This window comes from Astatotilapia calliptera, chromosome 7, assembly GCF_964374335.1.
Source record: "Astatotilapia calliptera chromosome 7, fAstCal68.1, whole genome shotgun sequence".
Classification (NCBI taxonomy): domain Eukaryota; kingdom Metazoa; phylum Chordata; class Actinopteri; order Cichliformes; family Cichlidae; genus Astatotilapia; species Astatotilapia calliptera.
This window is the reverse complement of record NC_137428.1, coordinates 14,829,688-14,854,086: the sequence shown is the minus strand read 5'-3', so window position 1 is coordinate 14,854,086 and position 24,399 is coordinate 14,829,688. Positions and strand designations below refer to the sequence as shown.

The 24,399-nt window shown below is 39.6% G+C and overlaps 1 protein-coding gene across 1 annotated transcript; it reads right to left on the bottom strand.

Annotated features, from left to right (window-relative positions):
* Positions 1-12,129: 12,129 nt before the first annotated feature.
* On the bottom strand, positions 12,130-15,131 carry LOC113025429 (proteinase-activated receptor 1-like). Its single transcript, XM_026173148.2, has 2 exons — positions 14,888-15,131; positions 12,130-14,424 (listed from the first exon to the last, which is right to left on the bottom strand). Exons 1-2 carry the CDS (start codon positions 14,961-14,963, stop codon positions 13,211-13,213), a joined length of 1,290 nt encoding a protein of 429 aa, XP_026028933.1. The 5' UTR covers positions 14,964-15,131; the 3' UTR covers positions 12,130-13,210.
* Positions 15,132-24,399: the final 9,268 nt, after the last annotated feature.

The following is a 24,399-nucleotide window of genomic DNA, read 5'->3' as shown; positions in this document are numbered from 1 at the left end:
TATCAAGAAGCAAAGACAAAAAGGAAAAAAAAAGAAACAGGGCAGGGTTTGGTGGTTGAATCATCCATCCTGATAGTTTGAATGACTCGGGGGAGTTGATTCATTTAAACTAACATAATCATCCTGCTGTAATCAGGTTTCTGTAAGGCAGAGTAAATTGATTTTTTGAGCAATTATTAAGTCATGGAGACCAAAACAGCCAATCAGATTTTTTTGCATCCAAGTCTGTGATTGGCTGGTTTTGTGGCACAACTATAACGGTGTATAGAAAGAGTTGAGCGGAATGTTGAATGTTGAGAGCGCAAGCAACACATTGCGAGCAAGCGCAAATGCAAACACTGAGCGACAGCGGCTGCTATTGTGTGTGTATGGATAATAGCAAACACTGAAATACAGTTTTTGCACGCAGCAAAAAGTTCACTCAAATTTAGCTTCTCTTCGCTCAAAATAAATTTCTCCTCAAAATGCAACACTTGCACCTGCAAATTTTTTTTACGTGCGCGCAAATTTATTTTACGTGCGCTCAGAACAGTGGCACAAAAATAACGCCATATAATTGGGCTTTCATCAGGTTAGCAAAGATGCACAGAAAAGAAGATCAGACACCAACTAGGAAGAATCAGAAATACAAACGCAACAATATAGTCATCCCCTGTGGGGCTGGATTATCAGAAAAAACCCAGGAGAGTCTCCAAGGACAACATGCCACTGTACTTCAGACCCAACCACACACTCAGACAAAAACTGTTTTATCCCAAAGACAAAACTCCTGAACACAAACTTAAGAACATATCCTGTATCCTGTTGCAAGGAATGCTCAGACATCTACATTCGAGAGACAAAACAGCCACTTGATAAATGCATGGTACAACGTGGAAGAGCCACCTCCACGGGACAAGACTCGACTGTCCATCTGCATCTAAAGGACAAAGGTCAATGTTCACATTTTGGACAGAGAAGACAGATGGTTTGAAAGCGGAGTGAAAGAAGCCATCTATGTTCACTGTGAACAACCGTCTTTGAACAGAGGTGGTGGCTTACGAGACCAACTGTCTGGCAAAAAATAATCCAGTTTTGAGATCCCTTCCCAGACATCCTGGCTCAACCTCAATAAATCACATGATATATTTGGGCAAGGTTTCACAATGGGTCCACCCAAAGCCTTGGCTGATTGTGACCCACACCCGTTTTCACACCTTGGCTCGTGCGGACACTCCCATAGGGCTTCAAATCTGGGACTCTCCACTGATTGCATTTAGAATTGAATAAGCTTCTCGGATGAGAGGTGAAACGTCTTCAAGAAAACTTAAAGAAGTCCAGATACTTTTCTTTCCAAGTGGTTTTGAATTCTTCCCTTGCAACAATATTTATAGTAATAATAATAAACACCTTTTATTAGTAACTTGATTTTGTGCTCACTTATGTTATCTTTTTTAATATTTACATTTATTTGATGATATGAAATATTTAAAAGTGATAAACATAGAAAAAAATAAACAAGAACAAGAAGGGGGCAAATACTTTTTCACACCATTGTATGTGACTCTTCCCTTACTGTTGTGTACTGTAACTTTTGAGCCTGGAAACCTTCCTCAATCCAATTCTTCTTCATCCTGATCCTGAGACAATCAAGCGAATTTATACGAGAGCAAAAGAAGAGACAAATGATTTCTTTCTGTTCAAATCTTAAACTTGCTCCCAAGCTATAGTAGAATGGCAAGCGTTATTTCAAAACACCTCTCTCTTCTCATTTCATGCCAATTTCATTTCCTGGTAAATGAAATTGTAGCCACTTTATTATTTTGGGTCCCACAGATCCCACTGCTGTGAAAACATGTAAAGATTATTAATCGTTTTGTATGCTTTGTGGACTGTGCGTGTACAATGCTTTCACTGACTTTCCACAAAATTAGTAAGTCATGTGCAAGTATATCATGGTGACAATACAAACTGGCATCTCTCTGTTTTCTTTTGTTTGTTTTTATAAGCAGTACTTCTAACTTGATTATTTTGATTCTCTTATTGCAAAAAGTGTTTTGTTGAAAATTTTAATTAGGTGCAGCCCAGCACAGAAGCATATACAAGCTCCTTAAAAGCAGCTTAAAAATAAAAGCATTTTGGGCCACATTCTCAGTTATTTTACAGTTTTGTAACACTACCTGCAAGAAACACAGAGGCAGGGATGCTGGTGCAAACTTAGCTTGAAAATATCACAAGGCTTCTCATGCATGTTAATATATTCCATAAATAAAACAAAAATTAGGTTTAAACAATGTATTATGAATGTTGTACATTCCATTTTTCTAACGAGAGTAAATACAACATTTAATTACTACATTTTGTAATACCGACATATCTTCTTTTTATATATGACACATTTAAATAAGCTTAAAATAAGCTCAATATGGCAAGAACATATTCAGGTTTTTCACATGGCATAATGTGCACAAGAGCTGTCCACCTAATTAGAAAGATACAACCACCAGTTGCTGGAAAAATGTGTATTCTCTACCACGGGTTGTGTCATGGTCCCTGTGATCAAGAGCTGATCCTGTATTAGGCAACATGTGTTTTTGTTGTTTTGCTCTTTCTCTCTCTCCTGCTGGGGCAGTGCTCATTACGGGCTCCCACCCCTGGCCCATGCACCTGCCATCTCCACACCTGCCGCTCAGTAGTTTGAAAATCTGAATCTGAATCTGTGAGTTGCTTCCATCAGTTCGTCTCTAACTGAAGTTTTTGTGTGCAGATCTTTCCCGGACTTTTCCCTGCCTGCCTGTAATCCTGTGAACGAGTGTGTGGATGTGTGTGACCCAGTTACGGAGTGAGGAGAGTGATTTGGAGACCCTTTGGAGCGCGTTTGATCCCCTTCCTTTCCCTCACGGACCCTGGAGCCATGTACCCCACCCCCCACCCCCCAGCATGTTGTATATATTATCACCTGGTGTTGTCTGTATAAATAAATTAACTGTCTTCTCTACAAGGATTCCTGATCTGCGCCTGAGTCCGTTAACAGGTTGACATTGAATACATAATGGGCTTGGATTTACAACATTATGAATGAAATGTGCTCTATTTGGAAGCAGCCACCCCCCTCCCCTTTCGACGGGTTGCGTGTGAAACTTTAAATCATCAAACTGTAAATTATAAATTTTAAATTGTTACTGATCCTTTTACCCCGAGTCCTAAAGTATATATTTATTTTCTTACTCTTCTTATATTTATTGTCTGTTTACTTGCACTGCTGTAACTGGAGCCACGTTGTCTCGTCTCTCTATATACTGTACTGTACTGTATGTAGCGGAGATGACAATAAAGTTTACTTTGACTTCAGCAGCGAGCAGGCGCACCGAGGGCTCTCGCGCTCACGTTTTGCATTTTTTTTTTTGCATCCAAGAATTTCGAAAAAACATCAGTGCAAATTATAAGTCTGTATCATGATGTCTGGTCTTTTCGTGTTTGTTGGTTTGTTTTTTATTTTGTTTTATTTTGTGAGCTGGTAGATGCTGCTCCAGCCAGAGAATCCCCCGCAGCCCCGCCCTCTCCCAGCAAATGGGCGATAGAAAACCGATCGGTGCCTATGCCATTCCCACTATGCGCTGGCATGACGTCGGGGCAGCATGAGTATGAGCAATTTTTTTTTTTTGGCCGATACCGTGATGCCGCCCCCCACCACTATGCCGCCCCGGGCAACCACCCGTGTCGCCCGTATCAAAAACTGCTACTGCCCACCCAGGCAATGCAGTGATTAAGTTCGCAGATGGTGGGGCTCATCTCTGGTGGCGACGAGACAACATACTGAGCTGAGGTTCAGAGGCTGTCGGATTAGTGTGCAGACAACAACCTGGACCTCAATACAACCAAGACAAAAGAACTGGTAGTCGACTTCAGAAGGAGGAAATCTGAGGTGCAGCCTGTCAGGATCAATAGGGGAGAGTGTGGAAAGGGTGTCCAGTTTCAAGTTCCTGGGTGGGCACATAGACACACACCTCCAATGGAGCTCAAATACCTCAGCGGTTTTAAAGAAGGCCAACAGCTCCTCCACTTTCTGAGAATCCTCAGAAAAATGGAGCTGAAGAAGGAGCTGCTGATTGTCTTCTCCTCCATTGAAAGTGTGCTGACATACTGCATCTGTGTATGGTTCTCCAGCTGCACCATGGCACACAAAAAGGAACTTCAGTCATCAATATGGCCCAAAAAAATCATTGGACATCCTCTTCCCTCCCTGAAGGACCTGTACAGCACTCGCTGTCTCAAGAGGACACGCAGCATCCTACGGGACTGGACACACCTGGGACACCGGGGGTTTAAGCTGCTGATGTCTGGCAGGAGATTCAGCTACTGATGTTGGGGACAAACAGACTTAAGCACAGCTTTTACAACAGGGCAATAGCCATAATCAGTGCGAACAACCGAAGTAGTAGAGCAGGGGATCCAGGAGGCAGTTCAGACTTCCCAAACACAGAAACACCAGATAGAGTGCGTAAGAGCCATCAGGTGCCTCCTGGCTCTTCTTGGGTCCTTCATTTAATTACAGGTAGTGTGCAAGCAGCAGACCGTTTGTAGGCATAAAGCACAGCAAAAATATCACCAGCACAGTGAAAGTCATTGTCACTGCTCTTCTTCTCCTATGTGATGTTTCTGGAACATCATGTTGGTCTCTGCTCAATCACCTGATTACTTTGGTGTAAGATACCACTGTGATGAGCAGAGGCAGGAAGAAGAGGAGGCAGCAGAGAGTGATGAAGTTGGTATTTTGTCAGATAATATTTTCTGTGGCGTGGACATCATGGCAGGTGGTGATGTTCAACTCACTAATGTTATAAGTCTGGACAGAGGTAACGAGAGGCAATGAACCAGTGAAAAATAACACCCACATGGTTATACAGGTTAGAACTGCAGTCCGTGAGTTCCTCCAAGCCATAGAGGAGAAAAAGAAAAATGGGGATTGTTTTGTTCCGAGAATTCAGGATAAAAACAGCAGCAGCTGACAATCACAGTGTATGACCTGAAATTTTTGTTCTACATCGCCACTGGTGAGGGAACCAGCCTGTCCTCAGCAATGGCAGGCCTGCTGCATCTCACAACTGCAGAACTGAGTACCCAGGGAATATTTCCAAATATTTCCAGATCACAGTTAGTTTAGGTGGCATTAAAAAAATACCTTTTTCAGTTGACTTTAATCCAAACATCAAAAATTTTCTTTGGCTGATCATAGATAAATCAACAAATTGCCCATTTCATCACCAATGTACTCATCATCATTTTTTAACAGTGTAGTGGACAGTTTTCATATATGAAAGCCAAACAATCATATATGATTGTTTGGCTTTTCTCTGTATCTATGAAGCGCCTTGAGGCGACTTTTGTTGTGATTTGGCGCTATATAAATAAAATTGAATTGAAAATTGAATTGAATTGAATTTTCTTACCGTTATTGCCCGTGTGGGAGACAGCACACGTACATAACAGAACCAATAAAAAAGTTGAAACTGAAAACTTTCTGCAGGTGAGAAAAAAAGTAGCTAAATTAAATAGCGGAACAAAGCCAACACTTTGCTGTTATTCTCTTCACGTTCCTTTATGTATATGATTCCATGCCTCTCCTGCTCCCATTCATCATCAAGAAATATATAAGTGGATATAAATATGTAATCTGTTTGAAACGCACCCCTCCACACCAATCAGAGTGGTTTGCACATAGAGATGTTACACTCTTTTCTCATTTCACAGTTGCACATCATTTCCTCTCCTCACGTTTTAGTTCCTCCCACCAGGGAGTAGCAGAGGCGCCAATAAACAGATAGATGAAAAACAAGTAGAGACAACAGCAATTTACTGAAGTGAATCCTTGGAGTCTTATTTTATAGAGATATCAATTAGATATGAAGAGCCCTAACCCAGTCCTTCAACTGCTTCTTTTTGTAGAGTTTTGACAGCATTTCAAGGGCAGTATAATGTGATATATGCCATGGTATGAAGAGTCTAGGATCACTAATTGCAGATTTTATTATTATCATGATTATTTATTTATTTATTTAAGAAGATGACAAACATGACATGTTACGGGTTTTCACTGTTTATAAATAAGTGCTTAAAACTTATTGGCAATAATGTATAAACAATAATATATATTAAATAGAAAATGGTTTCCTGCAATTAAGTGTAATGGCTATATAATTACATATAGCTGTGCATGTTCTAGATTACTATCTGTGAAAAATGTCTTTAAATTATTATTATTTTTTTTATTCATTCACTCTAAAGACCTCTGCCATCACACATCTGTGGTATCTGCTGCTTTTGTTGGGCAGTATAAATAGCAATTCATCAAAACAGACATGAGTGAAATACAGCGAATAAAGCAAAAACAGTTTTTACAATTCTAACTAGCTTGAAAGTCAATATTTGGTATGACCACTTTTATTCTTCACCATGACTTGAACTTGTGAAAGCTTTCATGTAATTTGTTTAACTAGTCTTCAGGAATAGTTCTCAAGGCTTCTTGAGGGGCATTCAAAGCTCTTCTTTGGATGTTGTTTCCCTTTGTTCCATTCTCTGACAAGATGATGTCACACTGCTTGAGTAATGGTAAACGGACTGGTTCTGATCTACGCAGGCACTCAAACCACCTGGTATTTCCATCCAAGTTCTAACCAGGCCCAAACAAGCTTAATGAGCCCCTGTAGTCCCTGAACTATTGTGATACCTTGGGTTTATATTGGCAGTCATGTTCATAATTTTTTGAAGTACAAACAGCTTGGAGTGTTTTTTCAGACAAGCTGTACTACACTACATGTTTTCCATTGGCCATGTAGCCACCGACAACAAAGATTTAGCTAACAGGCTAACATGACTGGGACTTCTGTATTCAATGATAACCAGAGATGGGTCGAGTATCCAAAAATTGTACTCAAATAAGAGTAAAAAAGTACTTGGTGAAAAGACTACTCAAGTAGTAACTGTTTGAAATGTCCGATTTATTTTTTAAATAAATGCTATCAGACAAACAAAAATAAATAAATATACAAATTGTAGTATTTTCCAACAGGAATATATGTAAAAAGATCAACAAAATAAGGCACAACAATTCTAATTTCCAGATTTCAGTTTTTCCACAACATAAAGCTTTTTTCACCAATACCTACAGTAAATAATATAAATATATAAACAGTGCAAACAATTTCTAGTGACAAGATATGCTGTAAACTTTATATTCATTTTGCTCCAAATGGCACAGCAGCCTCAGAGAAAACATTAGAACACGGCAACTTCAACATACAAGGCAGCTCAGTTTACCATAAGTTGTATGGGTGTGCATTTATTTCTGCATATTTAGCAAAAATGTGCCATTTCTTCACTCAGTGAAGTGATGGTTAAGCTTCAGCAGCAGTTTGCTCTCAAGGTTCTTTCTGTGAAGCTGTAACTGTTTAGCAGTGAACAGGAGTCCTGCCTGACTAAGAAGTCCTTCACAAGCTCCAGATGCATGAAGAGCTGTATTGATTTTGATCGACAAGAACCCGAAGAGGAGAGTCCTGGCCCCTAGCCCTGCCAGTGTAGCAGAAATGATGATGGATGATGACGGCAGCAGCAGCCGTTCTTCTCTGGGCGAGTAGCTTAATGTTGTTCGTGTGTAATTTACGTTGAGTAGGCTAACCACGTTATTACATTAATGCATGTAAGGTGAACTAGCAAACACCATCGTAATTACATGCGGCTGTCTTCTTGTTTGATGGCAGATGCTCCCTTCACCCTGGCCAAAAAGGCTAAAATGACCAAAGAAAAAGTGGAAAACAGCTAAACATGAGAGGTTTTTGGACAAAGTTTTTTTTTTCCCATTGATTAAGCACTACTTCCAGCCAAGAGTGATGTCATAAATCCCCTATAGCTGCAGAAAAGGCTAACATTGTTATCTTTTTACAAAAAAACAGCTGAACATGAGAGGTTTTTGGACCAATTTTGTGTTCTTCATTCTTTAAGCACCGGTTCGAGCACCGTTTAAGCACTGGCACCGTTTCAAAAGAACCGGTTTGGTACTGGTATCGGATAAAACCTAAACAATACCCATCCCTAGAAAACAGGCAACCCACCCGCAGTAGATGTGCTCGGTGTGAGGTCTCGCAGCAAGCTATCAAATACGGCGCATTTCTCGGCTTTTAACAAAATGCTATACGTCGCCAGGTGTTTCATCAGATTCGAGGAGTTACCTCCTTTGCACAGTATCACCTTAAAGCACTTGTTGCAGGCTGCTGAGTTTGCATCTTTTGCTGTTAAGTACAGCCAGAATTTGACCGCTTCGACTTGGGCATTTTTAATCTGTAGCTCTGCTCTAAAAGAACGTACGTACCTGGGCCCGCCTACTTACGCTCGCAAAGGTAAAATGATTGGCTAGAATCCAAAGTGCATGACATCTCAGGAAACAAAAACCGAAATAAAGCACCGAAATGTGCGCTGCGTTTCGGTCTGGTTACTACCGTTTATGCCACAATGGCACCGGATACCGGTACCCATCCCTACTCGTTACTACCCACCTCTGATGACAACATATACTGTAGATTGTGATAAACTGCTCTGCCACCTAGCTGTAGCTCAGGTGGCAGAGCAGGTCAGCCACTAATCAGAAGGTCGGTGGTTCGATCCCAGGCTGCATCCTGGCTGCATGCCAAATATCCTTGGGCAAGATACTAACCCCATGTTTGCCTACTGGTGGTCAGAGGGCCCGGTGGCGCCAGTGTCCGGCAGCCTCGCCTCTGTCAGTGCGCCCCAGGGCAGCTGTGGTTACAATGTAGCTTGCTATCGCCAGTGTGTGAATGTGTGTGTGAATGGGTGAATGACTGAATGTAGTGTAAAGCGCTTTGGGGTCCTATGGACTAGAAAAGCGCTATACAAATGCAGGCCATTTACCATGTACTCAAAATGTTGATATAAATGAGTGCTGCACAAATGGTTAGGCACTAATGGAATCTAGGAAATTTGTGTCTTGATGTGAAGTCTCCTGAGAATCTTATCCATTAGCTGGGAAATGTAGATCATCTGCTTAGAATCAATCAGAATCAGAATACTTTATTGATCCCTGGGGGAAATTATTTTTTGTTACAGTGCTCCATTTTAAACCAACATTAAGACAAGACAGACAATACACTAACTAAGAATAGTACAATATATACATATATATACATACATACATACATAAGTCACTCATAAATAAATAGTTGGAAAAGAAACATGTGTAGTTGTAGCAGCAAACAGTGTGTTAAGTGGATGCGTTGTACAGGGAGATGGCCACAGGCAGGAATGATTTCCTGTGTCGTTCAGTGGTGCTTTTCGGTAATCTCAGTCTCTCACTGCTCCTGTGACTGACCAGCATGTCATGGAGTGGGTGGGAGGTGTTATCCAACATTGTCTTTATCTTGGACAGCATCCGCCTCTCCGACACCACCTTGAGGGAGTCCAGCTCCATCCCCACAACATTGCTGGCCTTACGGATTAGTTTATTAAGTCTGTTGGCATCTGCGACCCTCAGCCTGCTCCCCCAGCATGCAACAGCATAGAGGATCGCACTGGCCACAACAGACTCATAGAAAATCCTCAGCATTTTCTGGCAGATGTTGAAGGACCTCAGTCGCCTCAACAAATAGAGACGACTCTGGCCCTTCCTGTAAAGTGCTGTGGTGTTTTTAGCCCAGTCCAGTTTATTGTCAATGTGTACTCCAAGGTATTTATAGTCCTCCACAATGTCAACACTGACCCCCTGGATTGAAACAGGGGTCAAGTGTTTCCTGGTCTTCCTGAAGTCCACGATCAGTTCCTTGGTCTTTGCCACGTTGAGCTGCAGATGATTCTGCTCACACCACGTGACAAAGGAGTCGACCACAGCCCGATACTCTGTCTCATCATCCCTGCTGATGCATCCAACCACCGCAGAGTCATCAGAAAACTTCTGAAGATGGCAGGTCTCTGTGCAGTGGCTGAAGTCTGTGGTGTAGAGGGTGAAGAGGAAGGGGGAGAGGACAGTCCCCTGTGGTGCCCCTGTGTTGCTGATCACCTTGTCAGACACACACTGTGGGAGACGTACATATTGTGGTCTTCCTGTCAGGTAATCAACAATCCAGGACACCAGAGAAGCATCCACCTGCATCGCTGCTAACTTATCACCCAGGAGGGTCGGCCTGATGGTGTTGAAAGCACTGGAAAAGTCAAAAAACATGACCCTCACAGTGCTCGCCGGCTGGTCCAGATGGGTGTAGACACGATTGAGCAGGTAGATGATGGCGTCCTCAGTTCCGAGACGAGGCTGATAAGCGAACTGAAGGGGATCCAGATGTGGTCTTACTATGGGTCGCAGCTGGTCCAGGATGAGCCTTTCCAGGGTCTTCATGATGTGGGAGGTCAATGCCACGGGCCTGTAATCCTGGGGGCCACTGGGACGTGGCGTCTTTGGTACAGGGACGAGGCATGATGTCTTCCACATCACCGGGACCCTCTGCAGACTCAGACTCAGCATAAACAGTTTATGAAAGACTCCACACAGCTGGGGGGCACAGGTCTTGAGGACAAGGGGACTCACTCCGTCTGGTCCAGCAGACTTGCCTGAGTGAAGTCTCCTCATTTGCATCTCAACCTGGTATTGAGTGAAGGTGATGGGTGGGGGAGGGGTGTCAGGAATCTCACAGGAGGCAACATGTGAAGAGAGAGGCTGGCACAGTGGTGTGGCTCTGGATTCCAGGCTGACTACAGGTGAGGTTGTGGGGGTAGGAGCAGACACTGTGGTGTCGAATCTATTGAAAAACAGATTCAACTCATTGGCTCTATTCTCACCTCCCTCAGTTCCCCTGCTGTTGGTTGGCCTGAATCCAGTGATGGTCTTCATGCCCCTCCACACCTCTCTCATGCTGTTCTGCTGGAGTTTCCACTCCAGCTTCCTCCTGTAATTGTCCTTAGCCTCTCTGATCTTGTCCTTTAGTAACAAGATCACTTTGGGCAAGTAAGCTGAGTGTTATATTACTGACCAAAGTTTCCTGAAGACTATACATTTACAAACATTTATCTCCTCGGGGGTAAATGACTGGCAACATGGCTTTAATAGTCACATTCAACAGCCAGCTTGGTAATAAACTTAAAATGTCTAATTTCTCTGCAAGTAAAAAATATCCATTAAAATGTTTTATCTTTATTATTTGTGTTTTGTAATGCAAAAGAATACATTATCACCACAATGTGATCTGGTATCTTGTGATTTTGTGTTTATTATCATAAACTGTGCTCCTTGTACCTTCAACTGTAGCAGGCCTGGAGTACTTGGTATAGGTTTAATGCTGTGCAAACTGCAAAATACAAGATACAAAATGCATATAAAAGTGGTTAACATGAAAATAAAAGACAGAATTTCAAGCTAAGCGTGTCCAGAGGTCCGCTGGATCTCACTGTAAATGCTCTATTGTTTCAGCTTAATTTGTTAATGTCAGTGTTTAAATATACCTTTTTGCCACAGTGCTTTTCAAGGATAAATTACCTTTTTAGATTTTGTGGCTGAAACAGGCTGTACTAACATCTGTAATGACAACCTGATGACCGATTTTCACCTACAGCCAATTTAGAGTAACCAATCAAGTTATCTTACAAGTCTTCTTCTTCTCATAGATCTGATTGTTGTGAAATTACAGTACTTTTCAAAAGGTCCTAAGTAAGCCCTCATTTCTATAAATTTTGGTTTCAAGGAGCCCGATTTTTTTAGTCATTGTATAGGCCTTGTACAGAACTATGGACATTGGCTGCTTCTTTTTTTTCTTTCCATTTTCAGTGCAGCCATTGCACCTGTTTCCCTGAAACTACTCAGGGTGGCTGTCAAGAAGCCATTCTTAAGAAAGGGAAACAGGGAGAAAAGGTTGAGGTATGCCAGATTACACACAAACTAAACTAAAAGTCAGAAGGTTTTGTCAATACAGTTTGTGGCTGCATTTTAGCCAGTCGTATTGGGCAGCACGGTGGGATGCACAGCAAGAAAGTCCTGAGTTCAATTCCACCATAAGGCGGGGGGTCTTTCTGTGTGTAGTTTGCATGTGTTGGAGATCTTGTCAAACATTGATTGAATTATGAATGCAGTCCCATTCATACAAGACCATCTGGGAAGTGTCTGATTGGCAATTGATTTATTTTTCAGCATGGTAATTACCCAAATATATTGCCAATACATTTAAAGCATACCCAGATAGAAAAAAAAAACACAAAATAGACACTCACTTATGGGCCTCCCTGGAGCCCACACCTCAACATTATGGAAGCATCTTGACAGAGAAAAAAACAAACAAAAGGCAGCTAAAGAAGAGCTGTGGACTGTCCTTCAAATCTGTTTTGCCTTATGTAATATATTTTCATGCTCCTTTACACATATTTCCAATTTTACTAGGAAAATATAAAGAATATAAAGGGGTTACTCAAAACTGTATTTTATAGGAACAGTAGGTGAGTTATAGTTCCTGTGGGTTGTGTATAATTGTGCTCATCACTTCAAAGTTACACATGTCATGCTGATAATGGAAACTGGCATCTCTGTTTAAATGTCCACTTTGACCAGTAAATCTATCAGCAGTAACAGCTATTTCTTGTTTTGTTTTAAATATTTGGCTACATCCACCCACACCTCTGAATGAAAGATGAGGCAAAAGGAATATACAACTGCCTACTGGAGAGAAAAGGACATTGGTGCAGTAGGATGAACTGACACTCATCAATGCACACTCTCACCAACAGAGGGAGGCATGAAACAAACTATGAAGGGCTTTAAAATTATAGATGGCATTGAGACATGCTTGTAGTGTGAGTCAAAAATATTTATTCAGTGAAAAAATGCTGCAAAAAAATAAATAAAACTGGTATATGTAATAAAAACAAAAAGTCATAAGTAACTGCTTTTCACTGGTTATATATAAACACTTTAAAACAAGCAAACAGTTAAAAAAATGGATTGAATAATACTTACAGAACAGTGAGCCTTTATATATATAGGGTGCATAAAAATAATAGTATTTCATTTCAGTGTTGCTCTAAAAAGCAGTCTTATCTGAACTCCCTTCATCATTTAAAAGGCATAATTAGGAATCCAAACAAAGCTAAACCCTATATATAGGCTTTAATTGTTGTTGTTGTTGTTTCATAACTAAAAAAAAAAAAAATCACATTTAAGGATTCAATTAAAATGTCAGCTCAGTGAGAGTTAGAGGAGTAGTTTCTTATATTGGCTGTCGGTGTTTTCTTGGAAAGAATCCACTTTAATTGAAGAGTTTATTTTTGAACTTTCTGTACAGCTGGATTTCAGCATTGGTCTGGTGCTGGATCTGCATGAAGCAGGTAATGAATTACTAATATCATTTCTCTTTGTAACCTTATGACACTTGAGCACGTTGGAGAGTTGTCTCTGGCATTGGGAGGATCCAAAGTAGTAGAGTAGGGGATCTAGGAGGCAGTTCAGACTTCCCAAACACAGAAACACCAGATAGAGTGCGTAAGAGCCATCAGGTGCCTCCTGGCTCTTCTCGGTGTTAAACTGCAGGTAGTGTGCAAGCAGCAGACAGTTTGTAGGCATGAAACACAGGACAAATATCAACAGAACTGTCAAAACCATCACTATTGCTCTTTTCCTTTTGTGTGAGCTTCCAGGGAGCCTTTTTTGGAGTTTGCTCAGCGACCAGATGACTCGAGTGTAGGACACCACTGTGATGAGCAGAGGCAGGAAGAAGAGGAGGCAGCAGAGAGTGACGAAGTATGTCTTTAACCAGACGATCTTATCTGTGGAGTGGACATCATGGCAGGTGGTGATATTCAACTCACTGATGTGAAAAGTCTGGTCCGATGTAACAAGAGGCACAGAGCCAGTCAAGGATAACACCCACATGGTTATGCAGGCTATGACTGTGTTCCTTGGCCTCCTCCAAGCCAGAGAGTCAATGGGATAAACAACAGCAAGCAGACGGTCCACACTGATGCAAGCTATGAGAAGAACAGAACAATACATGTTCCAGTAAAAGGCAGCAGTGACCACACGGCACATGGACGGGCCAAATTTCCAGTTGTTGCCTTCAAAGTGGTAGGAGATCTTGAAGGGGAGCATCAGTGCAAAGAGCAGATCAGCTAAGGCCAGGTTCAGCATATAGATTGCAGCTGGCTTCTTAGGACGGATCCCCCGAGCAAAGGCCAGCAGAGCACAGATGTTAATTGGCACACTGATGGAGCAGACCAGCGTGTAGAAGGAAGGTAAAAGGATGGTGGAAACAGGGCCAGTTAGAAACATCAGGGCCTGTTCCGAAAAAACTTTTCTGTCCTTGGGACCATTTGAAGAACGATTTAATGTTCCGTTATCATCATAATCTATTGGTTCATCCGTCACTGACTGGCGTAAGCCATACAAAAAGCCCCTTCCGTGTGGAGCAGCTGGAGAAAGAGAGAAGGGGGGGGGGACAGTCTGATCAAAGGTAGAGGAAATGGAAAAGTTTTGGCTAATCCAACAGGAAGACAATCTTCATTTGGTATCAAACTGTTTAACAAACATATACCACATTTTACTAGGTCCATATTATGCATTTCTAATTTATCTAATTACCTTAATACCAGTTTTGTACATTAAAGAAAAATCAATTTCAATTTTAACAATACTTACCAAATTTAAAATCGCTAATTAAATCATTTCTTAAAAACTTAAAAAGTGCTCTTAATTGCTACTGTTTTATTACTTCAGCTTGGAAGGGAAAACACTTCTTCAATGACTTTAAAATAAAAAAAAAGAAAACCATCAATTTTATGCCGACTAAATGTAGCTAAATCAACACATTTCCAGTGAAAGTTTTTTGTGTGCAGGGAATGCCAGAGTTTTAAACACAGTAGAAACTTTTCTTACTTGCGTTTTCTCTTGCGTAGGCAGCACCGAAACACGACACAAGGCACAGAGAAACTAACAGAGACATCGGAAGCATTCTGCTCACCGGTGAAAAATAAAACCACTAAACGAGAATAAATTGATTAAATGCGCGACGTTAATACTCTCCGTTCCCAGTCGACCCAGAGTTCTTCTGCTGCCGCTCTTCTACAGAAGCACGTCAAATGTGGCTTGTTTACGCCCAAATTTCGGCTGGTCAGATCCTATCGCGCCCCTCCACCAATCAGAGAGGTCTGTTCCCAGACACATTCCTGTGGTGTGATGTCACCTTTCCAGTCACACAGCAAGGTCAACATCTAACCAAAGACATGCGAGCAGCATCGACCCCCCCTGCCTCCCCCCGCACACCCAAACCTCGTCAACAAATTAGGACCGTTTTAATTAATGATGTAAACGGTTAGAAGACAGTTCATAGATTTTTGTCTATTTTAAATTAGAAAAAACAAACAAACTATTTTTTAAAGTTCTCTAATGAAACCTTTTACCTGTTGTTTTAACACACGATGAAAAACAAAATTAGAGTGAGACGGGGCTTATAACGTAGCATATTTCAAAGAAAAAGGCACAATGTGTTTCAAATGGCACATTTAAAACAGTGTGGGTTTTTTTGTTTGTTTGTTTTCTTTAGACAGTGAAGTTAGATGAGCCTCATGCTTTTTTCTTCTTCTTTTTTTAAAAGCAAAAACTCTCCTCTCAACCCAGGAAGCGTGACTAACACTGCAGAAAGTTGTGTCCTTTTTCCGGACAGCACATTGAACTCTGCCTAAGAGCTGCATTCTATTTGATGAGTGATAAGAAACAATGATAATGAACCACAGTAACCTAGTAGTGAAGGGACAACAACAGCAATTTATTTATCACCACTTTAAATTGATCTTTCGTTCAGCTAAATATGAAACAGATTTTCTGTTCTTGGGATGTAAACATCCAGCAACACATTTCAAAGTATTAACTTCTGGGAAAATGCCTTGGAATAAACAATTTTGTTTGAAGTGATTTAACTTATCCCTGCAGACTCTTAACTGCTTCCTTTGTTTGTGACAGAGGGCAAATGGAAAGCTCTATAGGGTCATTAATTTTGGAACAAATATATTTTCAGACAACAAAAGCCAAACTTTTTTCCCTTTTCTTCTTTTTATTTTTTTTAACCCTTTGTGATGAGATAAGATGTTGCCATTACTTATTTTAGACATATTCAAAAGGTGGCTGGTAAAATGATAAATGTGCCTTTACATCCTCCGTTCCTGGTAGCAAATTGCTCTCCAGATTTTTTCCCTTTTTTGTCTATGTGTCCTTACATTTTTGTTTACTTACTTATGTAAACTGTTTATCCAGATTGCAATTGCTTGTCTTTCCAGGAAGTTACATGACCATGGTACTTCCCACTGGTGAAAATGACCAAGAGACAACCAACACAATAACCAATCATACAAGTTAAAGTAAAGGGAGTTTTTATATTCATGTATCTGCTTTATAAAAGTCTATATTTATAAAGTGCTGGGATGAGAACAGAGGACAGTAAAACCACCAAAATGAAAGGCACCTTTGCCTTGAAATGTGCTGATTACATTTTCTCTGTGTAAGATGAAAAGAGACTTCCTGAGGGAGGGATGGGAGTAGGGATTGTCAGCAGCTGGACTTTTTCGCCTTGCTTTTTGCTTTCATGCTTTTATATTCACTCAAACTCAGAGAGGCAGACTAAACCCATTTCCTCCCAAAAATATTGGTCACAGTGAATTGTTTCTTATTTAAACATTCTTACATATTTAAACATAAAAAAAAATCATAACACAAATATAAAATCATATTTAAACATAAAATCTCTTTCTGCATTGGTGTTACTTAAAGCAATAGTTTAACATTTTGGGATAAATAAATTTGCTTTCTTGCTGAAGGTGCATATCTTGCACAACTATAAAGACCCAACCAGCATACTTGAGCATAAAGACTGGAAAGCAGGAAGTATATCTATTTATTTATTTTTATTTTTGGGGGGCCTTATTATGGTTTTATTTTTGATAGGGACAGCAAAGACTGACAGGAAAGTGGAGGAAAGAGAGAGGGGAAGACATGCAGCAAATAGCCGTGGGTCGGACTTGAACCCAGGCCGCCTGGCCGCTTTCATAAAGTCCACATATATCACCTATCTATACCAGAAAACTTCATTAATTATAGCCTACATTATTTTCTTCATTAGGACTTGAGTTTTAAATAAAATTGCTGACAATAGGGAGATTACATGGAAAGAAGTGGGTCTGCATATAGATAGTTAAAGCTTTTTTATGTTTATTGTGTTCCTCTTGTATGCCTTAGTGCATGACAATTAATCGATGCAAAACCTAAGGTATTTCAGTCATGATTGACAAGGTGTTGATCTTGTTACAGTTTTCATAGTCAAGCCTTCAGTTCTTGGGGTGGGGCAAAAAACCTGAGCAGTACTGGCAGCAAGTGTGTATTCTGGTGAATTCCGCATGTTGTAATCATAATGCTGTAAACTGAACTTTCTCATGACTTCCTCAGAATGACTGGTGACTTCGCCATTCTTTAACATATATAAATAACAAATAATAACTCGTAACAGAAAATTGGTTGGCTAAATGAAAGTCACAGTATTTACACAAATGTATTGAAGACATATAACATTTGATTTTCACCAAGAAGAAGCAGAATTTGAAGTTGATTATTTTGTTGATGTTATCTAGAAACTTCTACATACACGATACCACAAAACCACTTAACTCAGGGTCCATAATGAAACATGATGAAGTCCCAAGCAAGCTATGTTAGTTAGCCCCTGTTATGACACTTGAAATTCAACACCGCATTGCAGAATATAATTATATCCCCTGAAGGATGATCAATATACTTTAGGTAGCGCATTAGTGTTACTGCATTAGTATAGTGTTTTTGTACGAGGGTATCGTCTGAAATGAATTTCTACTTTGCTCTCTAGACACTCCCCAAGTTAGCTGCTGCTCTAGTGTGGGGCAGGAAGGAAGCATTATGTTTTCAAATACTTTTTTATTTCTTGAAACAATGAGTGCTGTGACAGTGTGGGAGAACAATAAAAATGATACTATAAGGCTCTGGGACTGGCAGTATAATTCTCTGGGTTAATGGCTGCCAGAAACTGTTTTCCTGAACATTTTTGTTGTGAGAAAAAGTACAGTTTGGTATGCACAGTAGAGGACATGTTGTTCCTGCAGCCTGCAAGGCTTGGGGAGTTTCTAAACTAACAAAAGTTCATTCGTGCAAATAGGAGGAGGAAGGATACAGACTGTGGGAGATTAGATCCAGAGCAATGTCACTGCCACGCTTCCTGCTTTCTGTTTTTTTAGCGCCTGTAACAGCTGAAACAAATGTCTTAATGTTGAAGACTTGAGCATGTTTTTCTTTCTGTTGGCAAGTGAATAGTGTATTACTGGTTTTTTTTTTTTAAATTAATACAGCCATAACAATTTTATGTGCAAATACTCAGATATCTACTTTAGTCTAGTTCCAAGAAATACAGACCATATAAATATATATATGTATATTTGAAGAAATGTAACTGTTGGTGCTTACTTCTTTGAACTGAATTAGAGCAAATTCATGTAAGTCATTACATCAGCGCCTTTGAACAAATAGCATGTTCATGCCAGCCTATGCAACGCATGAGGGTTCTTGCACTTGATGCGTTTAAAGAGTATGTGTAAAGGAGTCATAGCACTTCATTTGTTCCAGATTTTGTCATGTTACAGCCTTATTCCAAAATGCATTAAAAAAATTTTCAACTTAAATTCTATGCACAGTACCCAATAATGAATAATGAATGGTGCAAATGAACATGAACATGAACAACAAAATGTGTAAAACTCAGATAATCAAATAAGATTCAACAGCATGTGATTCAGCATATTTGAAGGACTTGAACTTCTCTAAATTCATGTTTTCTCCAAACAAATCAACAGCAAACAGTGCAAATTTCTGAGCTCATAAATCCACCATCTTTTTATAATGTTCATGAGTTGCACAGTTTCTGTCAGTGAGAAGATTGGCATTGCATAGATTCAACCAGAGAGCTTTATGTAAGAGTGTATCCATGTAAGATTTTTATAGTTGTCTGGCTCCACCAAACTCCAGAAATGCTGAGAATGCTGCTGAAGTTTAAGGTGGACATCATTTTGGAGATTTATGATGTCCATCTCCAAAGGACCAACACTGAAAAGCTCAGTCATCTGCCCTGACAACTCACTAGTGTCAACATCTAGGAAGAGGTTAGCAATAAAAGTCTCAGCAGGCTCCAGTTTCTCAAAGCCATAGAATCTGTCTGAAAACTCCTGTCCCAGTTTGGACACCAGATCACAGAATCTGTGTCCATTAAATACCTTTTCTGCTCCTAAATGGGACTCCAGTATATTTGCAACTGAGATGAAGTGCTTAAGTCTTTTATTTAGTATCTGCTGGATATAAAATGAGAATTTAGCTGTGAACACCTTCACAGCACTGATCATTTCACACACTGTTTACTCTCTGCCATGCAACTGCTAGATCAGCTGGTTAATTCTTTCAGTCACGTCCACTAGGAAAGCCAGATCTAACAGCCACTCAATATTTCTTTGTAATGTGGTATCCTCTCCTCTTACTCACATAGACATTCACTGTGTATGCTATTGCTTCCTTGCAAGTAAATAAACGCGTTGGGACACACTACTGTGTGTCTCACTTCATAAGATAATTTTTCTAACAGGTTTTCTGTTTTCTTTGTATTATTGTAGGGTCTTTACCTTACAATATAAAGCAGGTTGAGGCAACTGTTGTTGTGATTTGGTGCTATATAAATAAAATTCAACTGAATTGAATTGAAGTGAAAAATGTCCATCCATATTCAATTTCCAAGGCAGGCTTACTTGTTTGATAGGATTTAAGGGTTTCTTTTATTCCTCTCCGTGAGAGCAAGTGGCTACATGGGTAAGTAGTTCACATATCTAAACAAATTATCTCTGGTTTGAGTGTGAGAGGAGCCATTAATGCATTGACAGCTGTGTCAGGAAGACTATCTGTTGCAATACTCTGTCAAATCAACTATATGGTGACCCCTTGTAAATAAGGGAGTTGTAGCTAAAAGATGCTAAAGATCTTTAGGGGGTATTATATGAGAACTCATCTGTGTCTGAGCTGGTTCACAGGGATCCACACACTTTCTGCTGAACACAATCTGACTACTCATCCACTCTCCTTATTTTTATAAGGAGAATGTGTGTCTGAAAACTTATGTCAACTGCAGAGAGAGACACATATATCAGATTTTAGCATCTGTTGATCTACAGCTGTGAAATCCAAAAACAGTATAGATATAGATATAGAATATTCCAGCTTGAAAAGATTACAGAATGAGGAACTTATTTTTTTTAGACTTGCAGTCTGCTAAACTAAACTACACTACTAAATAAAATACAACATCTGCGACCAGAAAACAGGAAGATACACACAGCAAACATAAGAAAAGAGCTGAAAACCATGCAGACATTTATATTATTTGACAGTACAGTTTTGGCACATGACTGTGAACAGCACATTTTCCCTCACCTTGCCCTCTAGTGACAGTACACAGAATTCCATGGCAGCGGAGTATTGGGCTTACAAGATTTAAATGACACCTGCTGTATGATAGTGTAGTAGTTTGCACCTTTTTAACATCTGGTGTGAAAAATTGGATAAATAAAATATGCAAAACTACCCACTGTGGTAACCCCTTGTAAACAAGGGATACTACTACTACTAGTACTAGTAGTAGCTTCTCTTCTACTGTTATGTAGAAGAGTGCAGATAGACTTTTATATATTCTGTATTACTGGAAATTTTAACCTTTGCAGAAATAGGTGAAAGGTGTTATATTGCTAAAAATCCCTGGACGTCAGAGCCATGGGAAGGTACTTGAAGTTGAGGGTGCTGAAGTAAGAGCGTGCATGTGTTGGGTTGGGGGTACTAATTTCTGAGGTATAAAATATATATAATATATTCCATCTGACCCCACTGGACACAGCAGACAAGGTATTTTATGATACAGCAGCGCAGACACAGAATAATTTTGTTTGCGTACAGCTGACTAGAACCCATCTAAATATGGATATTATTTTAGCCAGCCCAAAAACCAGATTTAGACAGCATACAACATACCCAAGAACTCTTTTGCACTAAAGATCTACAGCTGTGAAATCCAAAAACAGTACTTAGATATAGAATATTTCAGCTTGAAAAGATTACAGAATGAGGAACTTATTTTTTTAGACTTGCAGTCTGCTAAACTAAACTAAACTAAACTACTAAATAAAATACAACATCTGCGACCAGAAAACAGGAAGATACACACAGCAAACATAAGAAAAGAGCTGAAAACCATGCAGACGGCAGATATTTATATTATTTGACAGTTTAGTGTGAACCACAACTTCCTCCCAGAGGAATCTGACTAGAAACTCTTTGTAACTAAGAGTATGAGATCTGACAGAGAACACAACAGCAAAATGTCAGACGTCACTCAACTGAAAAAATAGGGATATTTCTTCTGTGCAACTGGACAAAATATTTTCTGTTTCTAGAAAGAGCATTGGTCCAGTGATTTAAAAGAAAAGAAGAGAAAAGTGCCCCCACCCCCACTCACTTTTCATTAACGCTTAAAAAAGATTGAGATAACAAAAAGTTCAGCATGTTCCTGTTAGCAAGCATACATCCACATGTACCTTGAATAAATATCCTTTCTTCTATCACAGATAGGATCAAGATGACAAAAACACAATCGCATAACTTTTTAGAGAGTCACATAAATGTCATCTTTCTTGTTTCAAGACTCTATTGACAATAATTAATTTCCTAGGTTGACCTTGATCAGACAAAAGTGCTGATGTCAAAGGAAATAGCCTGGAGTACTGATTTATTTTAGTATATTCAGTGTTTGAAAGTGTTCCTGTTTTTTTTTATTCTTTGGCTGTATCATACCACACTTTTACTAACCAAGTAACTAAAGAGGAAGTTAGCAAGCACTTTCCCCCAAAAAATACACAATACAGTTTTGGCACATGACTGTGAACAGCACATTTTCCCTCACCTTGCCCTCTAGTGACAGTACACAGAATTCCATGGCAGCGGAGTATTGGGCTTACAAGATTTAAATGACACCTGCTGTATGATAGTGTAGTAGTTTGCACCTTTTTAACATCTGGTGTGAAAAATTGGATAAATAAAATATGCAAAACTACCCACTGTGGTAACCCCTTGTAAACAAGGGATACTACTACTACTAGTACTAGTAGTAGCTTCTCTTCTACTGTTATGTAGAAGAGTGCAGATAGACTTTTATATATTCTGTATTACTGGAAATTTTAACCTTTGCAGAAATAGGTGAAAGGTGTTATATTGCTAAAAATCCCTGGACGTCAGAGCCATGGGAAGGTACTTGAAGTTGAGGGTGCTGAAGTAAGAGCGTGCATGTGTTGGGTTGGGGGTACTAATTTCTGGACACAGCAGACAAGGTATTTTATGATACAGCAGCGCAGACACAGAATAATTTTGTTTGCGTACAGCTGACTAGAACCCATCTAAATATGGATATTATTTTAGCCAGCCCAAAAACCAGATTTAGACAGCATACAACATACCCAAGAACTCTTTTGCACTACAGATAGGAATGTGAAATTACAGCTTAATGATGTAGGTGGGTGGTTAAAACACAAACTTAATTTAATAATGGAGTTTGACTAAAGTTTTCTCTTGGGATGTTAGGGTGCCATTAAACATGTTCTTCGTTACTGTCTTTTGAATGTTCTTAATTTATGGTTGTAAGGTACATTTACCTAACGTTTCAAACATCCACCACAGGATGGCAACATCGGGAAGAACAATAGTTACTTCTTCCAGATGTTGCCAAGTGCATCTCTGTCTGTTTTTTTTTTTTCTTTGTGCTGTTTGTTTTATTACACCAGACACAGAGTCTGCAGTCCATTCTCTAGAAAATCTTTAAAAACTAATACACCTACTGGTAGAAAAAAATAATGAAAGGTCACTGATGAGGGCAGACGGAGCAAGAGACTGAGAGATGGATTGGGGGCATGGCTGCACTGATGCAGATGCAGTGATGCAGATGCTGTGCTGGTCCACTGTGGTGAAGAGAGAGCCAAGTATAAAAGATAAGCTCTCAATTTAGCAAGCTGGCTTGATTGCCGCTAATTCTACGATTAATTAACTTTCAGCGTCCATAGGGTCAGAGTTGAGAAGTAATAATGTACAAATGTGTTATACTTAGAATTTGGGGGTATCTGTACTTTACTTGAGTACTTCTTTTTCTCAAATTTTTTTCATGTTTACCCCCTACATGTTAACACAAATATCTGTACTTTCTACTCCTTACATTTTAAAAATGGGCTTGGTACTTCAGCTTCAACCCTTAAAGGGATGTAAGCCATCCTCATACAAGAATGCTACAGTACACAATGTGAAAACATTCCTACATGGATTACAGTCAGTTACTGCCTTTTCCCATTCTGACAACTCTGTCTGCCAAATATACAGCATAGCCCTACATATAACATACACATGTATGTTTATACTTAATTAACCAGCATCACTACATCCTTAAAAAATGCAAGGTTTTCTTATAACACTAGTTAAAGAAAACTAAATAAATTACAGTACGACCATTCTGGGAGTTTCAACATCCTGGCCATTCATCCATCCATTTTCTTCTTCTTATCCATGGGCCAAATTGTGGGAAGAGCAGCCTAAGCTTAACAGCCCAGACTTCCATCTCCTTCACTCCTTCCCCCTTCTTTACCTCATATGCGGGAACACTAACACGTTCCCAGCATGATGTAAGCTTATAACCAGCTGTTATTGTTATAGCTGTCAGCTGTGTAGAGGATGAGATAATCCATTATATAAAATTTCAAGCACCTAAGCAATATTCTGTCCCTAGTGTCAAGTACAGAGGACTCCATTTCCTTTTATAAGTTGGAATGAGTGAAGAAGCAGCCAGCGCCCAAAGAAACTCTGGAGAACTATCAATTAAGATAATTTTAAAATATTTACAAGGTAGTCTGGCTATTGGAAGAAATATGTTAAGAAAGAGCTTGAATCCTCTACACAGCACTGTAATATGTGTTTATTGTAACGTTATGTGGTTTGATTCACTGCAATGGCCAATTTGTAAAAAGTACTTTTCATGAAAATCGTTGAAGGTAAATTAAGAATAAGACCATGAACAACTGGTAACACCAGGTCATGTATAGATAAACTTTATCATGAAATTCCTTTGCATAAATATAATATGTCATGATTATTAGTTTGCTGTAAATAAATCTTTTGTCCTTTTTTGTTTTGTCATATCAGATAAATGTGTCATATCTGACATATTATGGGCTCCAGCCCCCTGTAGCTCAAATTCTAATTCAAATTCAAATTCAAATTTTATTTGTCACGTACACAGTCATACACAGTAC

Coding starts and splice junctions, on each gene's coding strand:
- LOC113025429 (XM_026173148.2), bottom strand. CDS start 14,963: ATGCTTCCGATGTCTCTGTTAGTTTCTCTGTGCCTTGTGTCGTGTTTC. Junction 14,425..14,887: donor CTACGCAAGAGAAAACGCAA/GTAAGAAAAGTT, acceptor CTCTTTCTCCAG/CTGCTCCACACGGAAGGGGC.